The following is a 16,342-nucleotide window of genomic DNA, read 5'->3' as shown; positions in this document are numbered from 1 at the left end:
ATTTTTGTGAACAGGGCCCATGCCCATACTATACTACAAAGAAAACTGCCTTTCTTCAGTAGTTTGTTCTAATGTGAGCATTAGCTTAGCTATTTACCTGCAAATAACAGTGCTTTCATGTTTGATAGCTGAAGCTCATGTGCCAACTTCAGCCAAAGAGTACATTGGAATGATGGAGTACAAAAAAGAAGATGAAGAAAGGATCATTCAAAATCTCATCCTCGGTATTTTAGTAATACTTCAAATTTTATCAGTAGTCAAGAGCAGTCAGTGTAGAACACTATAACAAAAATTACAAGGCAACATATTTCACTTATGTTTGAAGTTGCCTTTTCCCCCACTCTCTTACTACCAGTACAACTTGGAGGCTCTATATTGTTCTTGTTCCACTGGCAGACAGTCTATGTATGGAAGTGCTTTATCTGTGTAAAAATCATGGAATCATAGAATCATAAGGGTTGGAAAGGACCTTAAGATCATCCAGTTCCAACCCCCCTGCCATGGGGGACACCTCACACTAAACCATATCACCCAAGGCCTCGTCCAGCCTGGTCTTGAACACTGGCAGGGATGGAGTGTTCACAACCTCCCTGGGCAACCTATATATATAGTGTGTCTGACTCTACGTAATGCTGACTCTATCATCTTTCTTATTATTTATTCACCTATAAAGCTATAAATCTCAAGAGCACACCAGGGACTTGAATTTACTTTCTTCCTGGTCATCTAATAAATCTGGAAGTCACTGGGTTTATATCCATGTGTGATGGATTGCTGCCCTGTCTGTTCTTTCCATATCATTCCCTTCACTGGAAGGAAATGTACTTTAGTGTTTCTCTTGTAAATGAATTTTGTCCTTTCTCTGAGTTATTTTACATTATCAGTCTTACTGCCAAACCAGCTTTTTGCATTAGCTTACAATTAATAGTAAACTCATCAAATTTTCCATGTACATTAGTACCATTACTAAACACTGTTTGGAAACTGCACCTTCCTTTTCTTCTCACCTACTTCAGCTTTGTGAATGTTTATATCTTTGTGAACAGAGGTGTGTCATTAAGCAGTGCCAGAATTTGGTGAGGCCTTCAGTGCACAGGGAAATGCAAATTGCTTTTAAAGTTGTCCTGCCTGGCACAGCCCGTGCTGGCCTTAGAATTTGCTACAATATTCTCCTTTTCTGGAAAACTTCATTAATACTCTTACAGAAACAATACAAACCAGGCATTTTCAGAAACAAGCAATTTGTCAGTAAATCAGTTATCAAGTGACTGGTCACTAAAGCAATGAGCCCCATAGTGCTTGTCTTCTTCAGAATGATACATTGAATCATTGAATTTCTGTGTAAAAACCTGATGACTCTCCTTTATGCAGATTTAAAGCCACGTGGAGTTGTAGTTAATATGATACCTGGCCTTCCAGCTCACATCTTATTCATGTGTGTGAGGTATGCAGATTATCTGAATGATGCTGACATGCTGAAATCCTTCATGAATGTAACCATTGATGGCATCAAGCAAGTTGTTAAGGTAGGAATTACGTTTGGCTGTGCTGTACTGTGTGATTTTTGATGTGAGGTTTATAAGATGCACGTGCAGTACCTGGGGAACGCTGACACTTTCATTTGCTAGTGTTCCTGTAATAGAATAATAATCCTAAGTGGCACTCTGTTTGAAGTTTGTAGTAGTATCCGTGTAAAGCCTCCAGGTAAGGTTCTACTGTGCTGAACACAGAATGCACAGAATGCATTAACATAAATTATTTCTATCTGAAGAGCTTGTTGACAGGGTCATTTAAAGTATTTTACATTTTACAATTAGGTGAAATGCACCCGTGCTTTCAGCACTGGTACAAGTCAGATGGACAGAAGGAAGGTTGGTATGTCTGGCAGCAGGCAGGTATCAGAGTTTTAAGAGGTTTTTATATTGCTGTTGTACTCTGCCAGTGTAATGAGGGGTTTTGACTGTCATTTGGTACTGCGTCATTAGTACCCAAGTGATTAAAGTTATGTTGCCAGCCAGTTTACAAAATCAAGTTATAAATAAGAATTGTTAGCCTGGTTCATCTGCATAACAAATGTGAATGCTTCATTATGGATTTACAATGCCATCAAACACCAAGCATGCTTTGTAGCACAGGCAGGAATGGACTGTGGTTTATGCAGTTGAGTTTGTGGTATACAGAATGTCTATAGTTTGTTCGTAAATAAATTTATCCCAGGGTTTATCCACTAGAAGAGCTTGTGTTTACTTAGCTAACAAAAGTAAAACACACTTACACATGGTTAAAGTGTGTTTATACGTAGTTCGGTTTCATTTGTGTATACAGGTGGTCACGCTTTTTGCAGGAAGACCTCCACACTATGCATAGAAATGTGTAATACTGTTTGGTTCAGGCTGCTTTATTTAGCCAGTCTGTGATGTAAGAAGACTTAAACACTGTTTACCAAATAAATGAGGGATCTTTGCTATGTGTATATTAGCCTGAAAACACAGCATGTTTTGTTCAGCTAGCATGTTATAGATAGTATATGCTCCTCCTTCTATAATTAGGCTCTATTATATCAGTTCTGTAATGGTCTTTAGTTAATTTAATACCATTGTAAGGTTGCTTTACTTACTGTTTGCAGGAACATTCAGAAGACTTTGAGATGTTGTCCTTTTGGCTTTCCAATACATATTATTTTCTTAACTGTTTGAAGCAGTACAGTGGGGAAGAGGTAGGATTGATTTAGTCAAATAATTTCATTACTTTACCTTTGATAGACTTTAATTTGGAATTAAAAATAGTCATAATGCGTTCGCCAGCACACCGATGTTCTTTCCAGATACATACATTCACATTGCTCTGCAGTGGCATTGTATGCCTTACACAAGTAATAGGACAGTATAGAACTAATGGATCAAGTGAAATCAAAGAAACATTAAAGTGTTAAGGTAGGTTAAAGACATGACATGGAAACTGCTACTTAATTTGAACTCTTCCATGAGTTTAATATGATCCGGACTTCAGATATCAAGCTACTTAAATATATTAAAAACAGTTTTACTATTTTATAATTGTGACCATTCAAACACCTACTGCTGCCACAAAAGGTTACAGAAGAAAACCTCAGGAAAGAGCAAAACAATAAAATGACCAGGTTTGTCCTTGCTTCACTTGCTTTTTGAGCTAAGTTTAATCCCAAGGTTCAAAATTCTTTCAGTTCTTTTCAGTTAATTTTATCAGTTAATAGAGTTTGTGGTGGTTTTGCTAGGTTTTATAAACTTAGGTAGACTGAACTGCATAAACACGTAAGAATATAGTCTTCAGGATTAAAGCAAAGAGGTGCCATAAAGCCTTGAAATCACAGTAACTGTACAGTCTAAACGCAGCACTCCCTCTTCTGGTCATCTCGAGAACATCTAAAGAGCATTGGAGAACTGAAAACATCTGAACTTAATAACAATCTTTTATAATTTAGTTGCAATCTTTTATAATTTGGCTGTAGATTTTTAATCTGTATTTTTAATGAACATTCAAGACTTCGAACAAATTAGGAGTCAGCCTAGACTTAAAGTCAGAACTTGCCTGATGAAAAGTCCAAAAATTAGATCCCTTTGTAGCAATAAAATGTAATTCATAATTGTTGGGGCTTTTTGTCAACATCGTTTAAATAACTGCATTTTGCCTTTTTTTTGGGGGGGGGGATGTGTGGGGGGGGGTGCTTTCTGTTTAAGTGATGAAGTAATTGTACCAAAGTTCACTGAAACATATACGTGTTTTTCCTTTGGAAAATTAAGTACAGGAAGCCCAGAACTGGAAGCATCCACTGAAGTCAGCTGTAGCTTTGGCTCCCTCCGAGGCTGTGTTCAGCCAGTGATAGAATGAGTTACTCTAATACATCACATTGTAGTAAAAACTTACAATGTTAGGTGATTTCTAATAATTATATTTACAACTTGTAGGAATTCATGAATTGTAACACTCCACGTCAGAATAAGAACTGTTTGCAGCATTTTGATCTCTCGGAATACAGACAGATTATTAGCGATTTGGCCATTCGTATCTATTACCAATTCATTCTTGTAATGGAGAACAGCATTCAGCCCATGATCGGTAAGACAGCAGCAACCCTAACAGGCTTCAATGCAGCTTCTGAAGTACACCAATAAAGCTTATACATGGAGAAAAAGAGTGGGATAAGCTTCTTTTTCCTGTTGATTTATAGATATGAGTACTGGCATCTGTGTTTCTGCACATGTAGATTCCACTGAATGGTATGTCCCCATAGGGTTTGGAAAGACATTTGCCTCACATTTCCTGATGTGGGATAATGCTTTGAAACTGATCAACATCCTACAGAAATAAAAGGCTGTTTAAACTTTGTGTGCTCCAGAAACCTTTGTCAGTATCTTTTTTTTTTTTCTTGCATCATTTACCTTTTAAAATATCCTGAGGTAGTTTTTGTTCAAGAATTAAGTTAATGTAACTGAAAGGAGCCTGAGGAGTTTTGGTCTTACCAGTTATTTTCTGTTGTATTTCAGTACCAGGCATGCTGGAATATGAAAGTCTTCAGGGCATTTCTGGCTTGAAACCTACAGGGTTCCGTAAACGTTCTTCTAGTATAGATGACACCGATACCTACACAATGACCTCTATCCTGCAACAGCTCAGCTATTTTTATAGTACTATGTGCCAGAATGGCTTGGACTCTGAGCTTCTAAAGCAGGCAGTGAAGCAGCTTTTCTTTCTGATTGGAGCTGTCACCCTCAATAGCCTCTTCCTCCGCAAGGACATGTGCTCGTGTAGAAAAGGAATGCAGATAAGGTAAAGCCAGTAAAGTTCCAACAAGCTTGAGAACAAATTCTTAACATTTTGATGTAATGTCCTTTAAGTCACTGTAACCATTCTGCTGGAAGTAGCTGATCAGATTTTACTGTTACTGAAAAAGTAGATCTTGGCATTTTGGGCTGAGCTTTCTCAACATAGCATATTACAAATGGTCTTTCCATGGAAACACTATTGGAGGAAAAGACAGAAACTTTCAGTCTGGAGTTTACAATCTGACATGTTTAGGATTCTTTTCATGCCAGGTCACTTATGACATGATAAATAGCATTTTAATTCTTACTGTAGTAAACAAGTGCAGCATCCCCTGGCTGGCAGACAGACAAAAGTTGACTTGCCTTTTTTTATGCTTTGTGATGAGAAAGGTGCTGAGACAGAGCCTCTGAGGGTGTAGATTTGGCATCATCTGTCTTGTTGCAAACATCAAGAGAACATGCTCCTGATTTTCAGAAGATACAGTTCATTTGTTTTCCGTTAGACAGTCTGCAGACTAAGGTGAAAGAAAATCAGTAAAATCTTGACCCATCTGGGAATATTACTAGATTAAAGCTGCTTGAACCTCTGGGTCATCAATTATAAGCCCAGCCCTGCTTTGCAATGTGCAAAGATTGTTCTGATTTCCTGTACAAGCTCAGTTGTAAATGAATATTTTAAAGACCTATAGTGGTACAGAGTAATAGGCAATGCCAAGACATATTAGTAATTTTCTGTAGACAACATCTAAAGTTGTAACTTGTTTTCTGTTATCCAAACTTTAAGAAATAAAAATAATCGAAATATACAAGGGATTAAACTTTCAGCAAGCTATTGTATTATTTTTATGATCTACAAGTATGGTTTTTAACTTAAAATGTATGAGTTTGAACAGTGCATTAGAGGAGCATTCCTTCTTTAGAAATCTTTAATGTTATTCACTGGTTACGGAGAACCTGACATTTCTCTTGTCCATTTGTGGTTTAAACCAGATGTAATATCAGCTACTTGGAAGAATGGCTTAAGGACAAGAATCTTCAAAGCAGCAATGCCAAAGAAACTTTGGAGCCTCTGTCTCAGGCAGCCTGGCTCCTTCAGGTCAAAAAGATCACAGATGATGATGCCAAGGAAATATGTGAACACTGCACATCTCTTTCGACTGTGCAGGTAATGAACCATCTGTTTCCTTCTGGCAGCACCAATTGCAGAATCTTAGCTATCTAAAATAATTTGTTGCAAAGAGTTATTGGCCTTTCATTTGATAAGCAGCATTCCTCAGCATTCCACATCACCACTTCTTACATTAAATTTTTAACTCCTCATTCCTGATTTAACTGCTCCCATGGTGAATACTTGCCTGCTTTGTTCAGTCCCTTGTTTTTACTCCACAATGTATTTTCTTTATTTTGCCATAGGCTTTTTTGTTGATGTTTCCCTTAATCAGTTCAGCTTTTTCTACGTCTCCATCATCCTGCTCATACCTCTGGAAACGAGGCATAGCAATCATCATATATGTAACAGCTCATTGGGTGACCAGTCAAAATTCTCTCCTGTAAAACTCCTTACTGAAACTCTAATTAAATATCAATAAAGATGTTATGTTAATGCCTTTTTCTTTTTGACTTTGCATTTTTTGTGACATACTAAAATAGGGTTTTTTTACTTTTAACAGGTTGTTAAGATCCTCAACTCCTACACTCCAATAGATGATTTTGAGAAAAGAGTGACTCCATCATTTGTTCGTAAAGTCCAGGTAAGAGCTACCATTCTCATTTCTCATATTGAAGCTACAGGACACATCATACACAGTTTTTGATGCTATGTAATTATGCTTGACCTTTATATCATATTATTACTAAGCTGTTCAGCTTCTAGACGTTTGGAACTGATCAAAACAAGTCTCCTTAACATCATATGAAAGCAAAATTTGCAGTGGGAAGCAAACAATGTCCTGGTTTTGCTTTGATTCTTAATACAATATTTCCTTACCCTTTCTGTTGTAATTTCAGGCTATGCTAAACAATCGTGAGGATGCTCCACAGTTGATGCTCGATACCAAATATCTCTTTCAAGTGACGTTTCCTTTCACCCCCTCTCCGCATGCCTTGGAATTGATACAAGTCCCCAGCAGCTTCAGACTTGGCTTTCTTACAAGGGTTTAATAAAACCAATGCATTGGTATTTCCTCAAGGGACTATATTAAGTCAGGCAGACTTCCATGGTTCTACCTGGTGGATAGCGTTGCAGCTTGGAGTGAATTAAACTGATAAAACCTTGTTCCTGAGTCAAGACTTCAAAGCAGGAATAATTTGAGCCTGTGATTTCCTTCTCTCTTATCTTACTTATCTTCCTGCATTACAGTCCTTACAATGATTTCTTTATATCATCAGCTGGACACAAAGCCAACTGTACAGTTTCTTAGCCCGCACCTGACAAGAGAAGCATTTATCTGGAAGGTTTGCACTGGTGTTCTCTCAGCACCAGTCAGAGGGGAAGAGATGTGATAAATGTTATTACCTTACAATTTTCTTTGCCTTTCCTTCCTGTAACAAGAGATTTCTTTCTTTTCTTTTTCCACAGTAATTTCTATTCATTGCCTTGATACACTGGATCTGTTTTACAGTAGCTTTCACCCTTCTAAACTAGTTGTGCCTGTATTCCTTTCATTGAAGAAGTCTTTTCTAACAGTTCTTCCAGAACTGTGATAGGAGGGAAGGGCAGGGCCTTCTACAGTTGTTTAAGAAAATCAATATAAATAGCTACATTGAAACTGGGGAACTCTGACCCACCTTAAAGAACTACAAACCCACATTGTCTCTTTGTATGCATGCTGGCTTGGCTGACTGAATGCTTGCACTGCTGCTCTTCATCCAGGGAAAGGACTCAGGTGCTCTTCTTGAAGACAGGTTTCGGTTTTATTCTTTGCAGTGACAAGTCTGGATTTTAATTTTTTCAGTCATTATAATACAAAAGTCAGATATAAAATCAATTTTATGATCCAGATTGGAATTACAGACTTCTTCTCTAAAAGGCAGGAGTCATCTGGTTTGGTTCCTTCTCTACTGCAGTGTATTTCAGAACGTACACAGTGTATACACACATGTGCACACCATCTCTTCTCCGTTTTCTTTTTTGCTGGTTTCCCTCCTCCAGTTCAGACACTAAGTAGGAGTGAATGCAGGTACTGTGGTCTGGTGTCACTGATAAACCAAGCTTAATTCCTTACATTTCATCTTTATTTTGTTTCACCTGTGGGATCCTCAGAAGCAGAAGTGTGGCCCCTTTTGCTTTGTCCAGCTTCTTCCTGTAGTCAGAAGGCAACAAACAGTAACTTTATTTTAGTACTGGACCATGTCAGAACAACTGGAGAAACAACACTCACCTCACCGCAGTGATGGCTGTCCTTAGGAATTCCTCAGTAAATAATGCTAGATTTCTGGCTAGTCTGTCAGGCATAATTATTAAAACTGAGTACTAAAGTTTTGGAATATTTAAAGGATTCTAATTAATTTAGTTAATTTGAATATTACAGGAAGGAACAATTGATTTGATTTTATTACACAGTATTAGTACTGCTTGTTTAATTTCACAGAACTATCTGTAAATATAAAGGAATGGTTCTTCTTGCTTAGTTTTCCTTGGTGTTTACTATGTACAGTGAAATAATCATGGTGATATTCACGGAGATATATTCAAAATATGTGATGGAAAAAATCTGTATTTTGTTCAGTAATACTGAAGGCTGCACAAAATACCACAGACATGTAGGTAGGCTAGTAATTTTATCTGTTAAATAAAGTAGCTTTTAAACCAATTTGTAGTGTTTTGAGTGATGCAATAGTTATGTTTTCAGTATGGGATCATTTGAAACTTTTAACTCTCTGAACATCAATGAATACTGATAGTCTTGTATTGCACCATAAACATCTCTTCGTTTGCTGTGGTGTATTTTCCTGTCAGAATGGTATGCTGTCCTGCCTCCTCATGGATTTCTGTAAGTATTTTGCTGCAAGCAAGTTTTGTTGCTTTCGTTTATATATAGCCTTTTTTCACAGTTACTGGACCTGTATATCTGTTACCTGGGACTGTATTAGTAAAACCATGGCTCGCTCTTAGACTACATCCATCACACAGAAGCATCAGAAGGCATGTATGTCATTATGACAAAAACTGTTGATTAAGGAAAGATGTCCTGGCAATTTGATGTGAGGTTACTTTGGGAGGTTTGTGTGAAGATCGCTATCAACAGTGTGTTAGCAAGCAACAAAGTGTATTTTTAAAAGCAAGTTCAAAATGATCAGTGTCTGCTGCGCTCTCAGAACCTTACTTTTGCTGACAATACCTTCAACCAGAGTGCAGGTACAAAATTCTGTGTGTTACCTGTAATTCTTCTAAATATAAGGAGCAGTTTTAGACCGCAGAAGGCAGATCCATGAAAGAGGCATTACTGAGGTTAACTTTCCTAGGATGCTAGCAAAGGAGAAAGCTGTTTAGTTCAACTGGGAAAATGTCAAATGATGATCCCTGCTGAATGGGAAAGCACTGAAATGCCTTATGGTGAGATGTGTAAGGTGCTGTTGGCATCTTTGGGTGTGTTTAGACATGCGACTCCTGCAGTTTCTGCTCATAGGACTCAGAAGCATAGATAGGTCCCTGTCAGTCCTGTGTTTCCATAATATTCTAATAGAGAAAGATTAGGACAGGTGACCTCTACCCAAGTCTCTGCTGGGCAGAGACCTCATTTTTTCCCCCTTTTTTCCCCCCTTCATTTTGTCTCAGATCCTCTTGCCTATCAAATGCAGACATCTGATGGCATGAAGTCAGTGACTTCAATAGTCTCAAGTAGATGTGATCTTCAGCATTTTTTAATTTTTTCAGACATGTTTTCATAAATTTCCCCAAAATTTTTCAAAACATGCAAAAAAGCAAAAATTTTTTATCTTACTGATTTTAAGTCTATTGAATTGAAACAGGTGAATAGTAAAAGCATATCCAAGGAAGAACCAGCACAGACATGGATCAGTTTGTTTGACTTTTAAATTTCATTAGGGATATGAGATAAACTTAGCATTGACAGTGCTATTTGTCTGAATGTCAATTTAATAGTTGGAAAACTCAGTCGTCATTATCTCTCCAGTATGTTTAAACTTTAACATTTGCAAACCATCCAAAAATTGCTGCTATGTGGAATAGGAAGGTAAGATCTAGTGTGCCTAATAGTTTATGTTCTTTATATTATGAAAGAGGGCAGGTAAAGTTAAGTCTTTAAATTGTAATCATTAGTACGTAGCTGACCTGAGGTGTTAGCACTGGAAGAGGCTGAGCTTTAAATACCCTTTAAGTAGACTTAATGGGAAGGTTGCCTTTCTGTGTTCGCAGTTGCACACAGCTTGTTTAGTCGTCTTGAGAATCTCCAGGTTCTTGCTGCTTGAAAAGGTGGGTAATTTTGGATATTTATCAACGAGATTCATTGTATAGAATTTCTAAGTAGTGTATTTCTTCATGTTTCACCATGACATCATTTGTAAATTTCTACTGTAACTTTAAAAACCAGCAAGTTTAAAATTTCAGGTTACAGTGCAAGAAGTTGTAATTTTTTTTAGGCTTTTTTTTGTTTGTTTAAATAGTTTATGTCTTTATAAAATAGTGTAAAAATCCACCATTATCACAATCAATCTCAGGTATAAAACTGCTTTTTAATTATTCAGAAGTTTTGATGGCTCCTCTCGCAGCAGAATTTTGTAACGTCATAATCTCATCTGAGGTAAAATACTGAGCAGTTATGATTCACCCTGTATGTTACTCCAGCGAATTCTTACACTTTATCAAAGATTAATTCTGCCCAGATTATCTATTCCAAGCCTAACAGATCCTTGTATGAAGTCCTTAGTAATAGTAATGATGTTTTGTCCAAATAGGATGGCATGTAAGATTCCCTGTAATATCGTCATTTTCCACTTCTTCTGAAATGAAGGGTTTCCTCCCACAGTCCAGTTGGCCTAGTGTCTCAAGGCTTCGCACCAAGTATATAAATCTGTGATTTTATCACCTGAGTTGGCCTTGGTGGGAACAACTAATTCTAAGAACCTCAGAATAACACGTTATTGAGTTGTAAATGTCCAGTTTAAGTAATCTAACAGAACTGAGCCCTGGTGCTGTAGTCATTTTAAAGATATGAGCAATACCAGCACAGAGACACTCCCTGAAAGGATGGCAGCTCGTGGTCTCAGGCTCATTGCTTGCAAAAAAATGCATTGAAAACTTCAGGACATATTTGCTGTTTTTCATCAAATGGAATATAAACCTCCTCAACTGCGAGTAGCTGACTGAAAGCTCCATCCATATTTCAGGTAAATGTGCTGTAGTTCCTTTCAGGACAGATTGTTTCCCACATGTCTTGCGATGAAGTTAAGCATCACCTGGAGACAACAGCAAAACTTACTGACTTGAGTGTGGGCAGAAGTTCTGAGTTTATCATCTCTCTGTTCAAGTAGTCCACTGAAATATGTAAGAATAAGCAGCAGAATGCAGGCAGGGGCACAGAATAAATTTTGGGTTGTATAATGTCCAGCCAAAAAAATTCTAAATTCTGCATAGCTCATTGAATTTCTTTTGCTCCATTTAAGTCTCTCTTGCAATAGCTTCTTCTAATCGTTACATATAAACTCATTATTTATGTACATGTTTAAATAATGTTAAAATCTTTCATTTTAGAAGTGGTGAAAGGTCCCATTTTCCCTATGAAAAATGTACAGAGAAAAATGACAGTACGGTATTATTCTTGTTTGGGTTTGACTCTGAAGTTGGATTTGAATCTCTGTTGATGCTAGTGCTTTAATCCTAGAGATGGCTGGCTTGAGGACAAAAGTGGGTTCATAATGACCCAGCTTTCAGTGTGCTTGAAGCATCAATTCCTGTGCAAGCAGCGCATTGTTCATATTTTTGTTGCTGCTGACTGATTCCTGGGTTGTCTTTTCAGCTTTAAAAATAATGCATAATATTGACTGTTTAATAATGTAGCGGAAAACCAGTATCGATCAGTGCGGGTTTAGCACAGATCCAGCTGCTGTTAGAAGTTTCTGGTTACTGTCTGCTGACAGTAGTTAGAAACTAAGAATAATTTCCTGCATGTAGTGAATCCATATGCACATTATAACCATGTATAATCCGTGCATGTTATAACACAATATATGTATTTTGCTTTGTATTTTTCTTCACACAAATATAATCTGCAGAGCATGTTAATGTCTTGCATATAGTGACAGTTCGAGCTTCAGGGATTAGTCACAGAGAGATAATCCAGCCTACAGATGTCTATATTCAGTCTAGGCTGCCATTAGCTAGCAGAGCAGTCATGGGAAGCTTTGTGCTGGACTGGAATGCACTCTTTCCTTCTTCTCCATCTCTTTCAGCTCTCTCAAGCAACAAAGATGGACCAGACCTTTTTAGCAGTTGTATTTGGCCCATGTGACAAGTGCTTCAAAGAGAAGCCCCTTAGGCCTGTTTACATCAAATCAGAACAACTCAGCTACTGCTCGCTATGTGTGGAAATGGTACGTTATTGATTTTATCAGCCAGAATGTGGAAGGACTACAAAAACGGGTTGATGTATTTATGGTCTGTTATATTGGATTTTTCTGGACAGCAAATAAGTATTTCTAGGCCTATAGACTGCCAAAAAACCAGCTCTGCAGACGTGTTTCTACAAGCCTGCAATAGAGGTGGTCCCAGGGTTCAAGGACACCTTTTATGATTCTTGACTGGAAAATGCCTATGAGATTTTTCCTCTAGGGTACCATATTCCTCAACTGTGCAAATACTGCCTGCCTGTCTAAACTCTGCTGTGAGGGATACGTGTGCATGTCTGCTTGGTCTAGGATCTTGAGTGTTTCCCATTACCTTTAGCAGAACTTCACAAACAAAAAAGGTTAAACCACTGCAATAAACTCATTAACTAGTGATTAGCGGATATGAAGTTCATCTAGTCTGTCTCAATAAAACCTAGACACAAGTGCAGTGCTGTCACAACTCCTTCATGGCCCACGTTCAATACTGAGACCCTGTTGTCTCCTATGCCATGTGCGGTACTTGAGTGAGAGCTGGAAGTAGCTACAATGAAGATGAGGCAGGAAAAGGATGCACAGCAGTGGGGGGTCTTTTGTCACCATGTGTGTGCATCAGAAGAAGGTGGTAATGGCGAGACTAGCAAACCTGCTAATCTGACCAGTAGGGTCCCACCAGAATACCTGCATGAAGAAGGGATGGTGTTGGAGACTTTCTAATCACCAGCAATAACAGGTGAGGTGATGTCCCACTCTCCTGGTAGGGAGCACTGTTCTAGAGAGATCACAGTGGGGCTTTTAGATTAAATACAAAGCTAAGGTCATGAACTCGTGGCTACTGAAGAGCTGGTCTCCAAACCTCCTTTTGTAAACTTAAGGATTTTGTTGTCCTGATTGTACTCCAACTTGGAATAGTTTTATTTTATCTTTCTGAACCATTGTGCATTATCAGTTGGAGAAGACATCCTTCCCTGTTTCCTCCACAGAACTGGTCTCTACCACAATTGAGTAGGGTCCAGTAGTTTGTTTTATTTGGGTCCAATAGTTTGCTTTATTTGTCAGATTAAATGATCTCTGCATAAATGCTAAAAGGTTTAACTAGAGGTGTTTACCAAACACTGCTTTACAGGCAGATGAGAGCATTGATTTGATGGCTGTAGGTGGTGTGTGTGTACAGTTCCCTGGCTGATGCAGCACATTCTCATGCGTTACTTTGTTTAGGAGGCAATTGAAATGTAATGACCACAAAACAAAAGACAGTCCCTTCCTGGTTTACATGCTTCTCCTGACTTTGAAATTGCTGCTTTGTTCAGGTCCTTCTTGGCCAACAGCCTAGAAATAGCTATTTATCCAATAAACTTTTGCATGATGTGATAAATACATGCTGGAATTGCAGGAAACTGGATGTTTGTTGTTTACAGTTCCTGCAACTTTCTCCTTATTATGTGCATTATGGAAGTTAAACTCCTTCCAACTGAAACAGCTGCTAGGTGGAAGCAGACTGAGACTTCAGGAAGAATTGTGTCAGTACCTAACAGCCTGTTAGGCTTCCTATTAGCACTGCAGTAGGATCTTGGGCTTTCTGGTAGATCTGGCTTTATCTTGCTGCTTCATATTTATTTTGTAAAAGATTTAAAAACAAGTTTTCAGAACACAAGTTTCAGAGAGCTCTCTGCACTAGCATATGCATATTCCCCTACCTACATACGGGTACGGGAATTGCATCCTTTTTTGAACGGACTTTTTCAGAGCTACGGGTATACTTTGGCTTATATCAAAATGCACAATATATCCTTGCCACACTTGTACACATGTTCGTGGATGCATGTGCATAATGTGGAGTATCTTTTTGCAGCGTCCTGACTTGCACATGCAGCTCCTAATTTCAGTCCAGCAGATGCACACATGCATTTTCATCAGCCAGTCTTTGTGATTTCTCCAAAACCAACTTATGTTGAGGGGTAACAGAATTAGAAACTGCTGATTCCCAGTGTTGAGATCATCCTACTTAAGTTCTTTGCCTTTTAGACTAAAGGATCATTTTCCTTTAGTTTTTGCTTGCTTTGGAGATTGGTGCTAATCAATAGAAACTCAATCAGTGTTTGCTGGTTTAATCTTCCCACAGAAGTGTTAGTAAATTAGCTAAAAAGAGATCAGCTGGTGAATTAGTAAGAGTGAAAACTTGTTTTAAAGACCTAACTCTTGAGATAGGTGACAATTTGTGACACACTGTTACATCCTCCTTTTTCCCCAGTGTCCTTATTAATGGAACAGTACCAACTTTCTTCCATGCACCCTCATCACTACAATCTGGTGTATTTGCCATGTGTGGTTTATGATTGCAATATTGAGTGGGTTTGCCACAGTTCTTGGTGATTAATGTTTCTGTAGCACCTCTATAGAGTAATGCCCTATAGAAAGCTGACTACTTTCAGAGTGGTTACCTCAAAACACATGAAGCCAAGAGTCAGTTTGCCTTTGCTTCATTGGGAAGAGTCAGAGAAAAAAGCCATCCTTGTGTTGGGCAACTTGAAAGCTCACTGCTGCTGAGGACATAGCAGCCAGTTTGGAAGTAGTCAGCTTTGTAAGGAATGCTGGTGGGCAGTAGGAATCCACAGCAACAAACACTTTTATACGCCAGTTATTAGTGCACAATTACTGGATCTTAACATTACAAAGGGGAGTTCAGTTGCTTGTCACTGCTTTTTCATATATTCTACATACCACACCTTCTGTGCAGGATGTTTTCACATCCTTTCGTCCTACGCTGATGCATTTTGAAACTCATCTGAAAGCAGAGACCAGACTAAGAGAGCCTAGACTTTATCCACTGCTGCTGACTGCACTGCCATTTCAGATTCAACAAGCCTTCAGCATAGTGAATTCTAATACTGTTTTAACAAACTGTTGACTCCTTACCATTTTTTTAAGCAATTGCTAGTATATTGAAGAAGCGTTGCCTTCAGTAGGGTTAGATCTTATGAAAAGGGAGAAACAAAAACCTTGACTGTTTATTAAATGGCAACATTTTTTCTTTTTTAGTTGACCTAGTACTGTATTACTCTCTAAATTAATCCAGCCCTGGTTCATTTTATTTAAAGCTCCCAAATGGCCTGACTCTAACCTGTGGTTTTGGCATGGTTAGGTAGCAGCTACATGGGTAGATGAGCAGCTTAGTCAGATGAGTTAAATACTTTTCTTTAAATTCAAACCAATGAAACACACATTACGTATCACACACTTCTAGAGCTCGCTCTGTTCAGTAGAGGCTTCTCTTTCACTTTAGGTCTCAGCTTATCCCTGTTACATCATATATCAGTCTGAACATGTATGGCTCCCAAAGACCTTCCATGCTGTTCTTTGTAGACGTTTTAATCCCATTCCCCAAGGCAGTGAGACTGTTCATATCAGTAAAGCTAGAAAATCTTCATTTTTCACTTAGAACTGTGCCAACTATCTGACATACAGGTGTTAGGTAAGTCAAATTCCTTAGAGCTGATGTGTTCCTATCAAGGCAAAGACATTTCCTATGGGGTTTTTTCTGTTGTTGTTGGGCCCCTTCACACTTGTCAGGTGTCAGAAATAGGGCTTCAAAATCTTATTGAAACTCTTCCCCTGCTACTCCCCCAGCACACAGATGCATTACTGAGTTCTATATAAGTAGGTTTAATTTTTGAGACATGGAGATAACACACTAGAAGTTTCCTGTCACTTTCCTGCTAAAGGGTGCTTTTTTTGTTCTTTTGGTATCATTTTAAAAATAGTGCATGTCTATTCCCTTGGCACTGTCAGCATGCGGGAAGGCAATTCCAATGTGCTGTTTACTCTCAGGGGCTTTGAAGAACATTCCCATATCAAGCAGTATGTGAACTCTATACTGCCTACTTTTGCTTTTGTGATACTGAATGTAGCTGGATCAATTCACTTCAAGATTCAGAATTTCAAGGTTTCCTATGTGGCAACCTGTGTGGTGGGGCTAG

The 16,342-nt window shown here is 38.3% G+C and overlaps 1 protein-coding gene across 2 annotated transcripts in view; it reads left to right on the top strand.

Annotated features, from left to right (window-relative positions):
- MYO5C (myosin VC) overlaps window positions 1–8,614 on the top strand; it is a 35,040-nt gene extending 26,426 nt beyond the window's left edge. For both annotated transcript variants that reach the window (XM_061446972.1, XM_061446970.1), the window contains 8 exons: window positions 129–224; window positions 1,372–1,526; window positions 2,627–2,716; window positions 3,945–4,095; window positions 4,524–4,806; window positions 5,793–5,967; window positions 6,473–6,553; window positions 6,810–8,614. In XM_061446972.1, the coding sequence (XP_061302956.1) occupies window positions 129–224; window positions 1,372–1,526; window positions 2,627–2,716; window positions 3,945–4,095; window positions 4,524–4,806; window positions 5,793–5,967; window positions 6,473–6,553; window positions 6,810–6,962 (1,184 nt within the window). In that variant the 3' untranslated portion in view covers window positions 6,963–8,614. The remainder of the gene's footprint in view (window positions 1–128; window positions 225–1,371; window positions 1,527–2,626; window positions 2,717–3,944; window positions 4,096–4,523; window positions 4,807–5,792; window positions 5,968–6,472; window positions 6,554–6,809) is intronic.
- The last annotated feature ends 7,728 nt before the right edge of the window (window positions 8,615–16,342 follow it).

This window comes from Pezoporus flaviventris, unplaced genomic scaffold (genome assembly GCF_033815535.1).
Source record: "Pezoporus flaviventris isolate CSIRO_AGI_PZ_B2104156 unplaced genomic scaffold, CSIRO_AGI_Pfla_v1 ptg000006l, whole genome shotgun sequence".
Lineage (NCBI taxonomy): Eukaryota > Metazoa > Chordata > Aves > Psittaciformes > Psittacidae > Pezoporus > Pezoporus flaviventris.
This window is presented reverse-complemented; position numbering and strand designations above follow the sequence as displayed.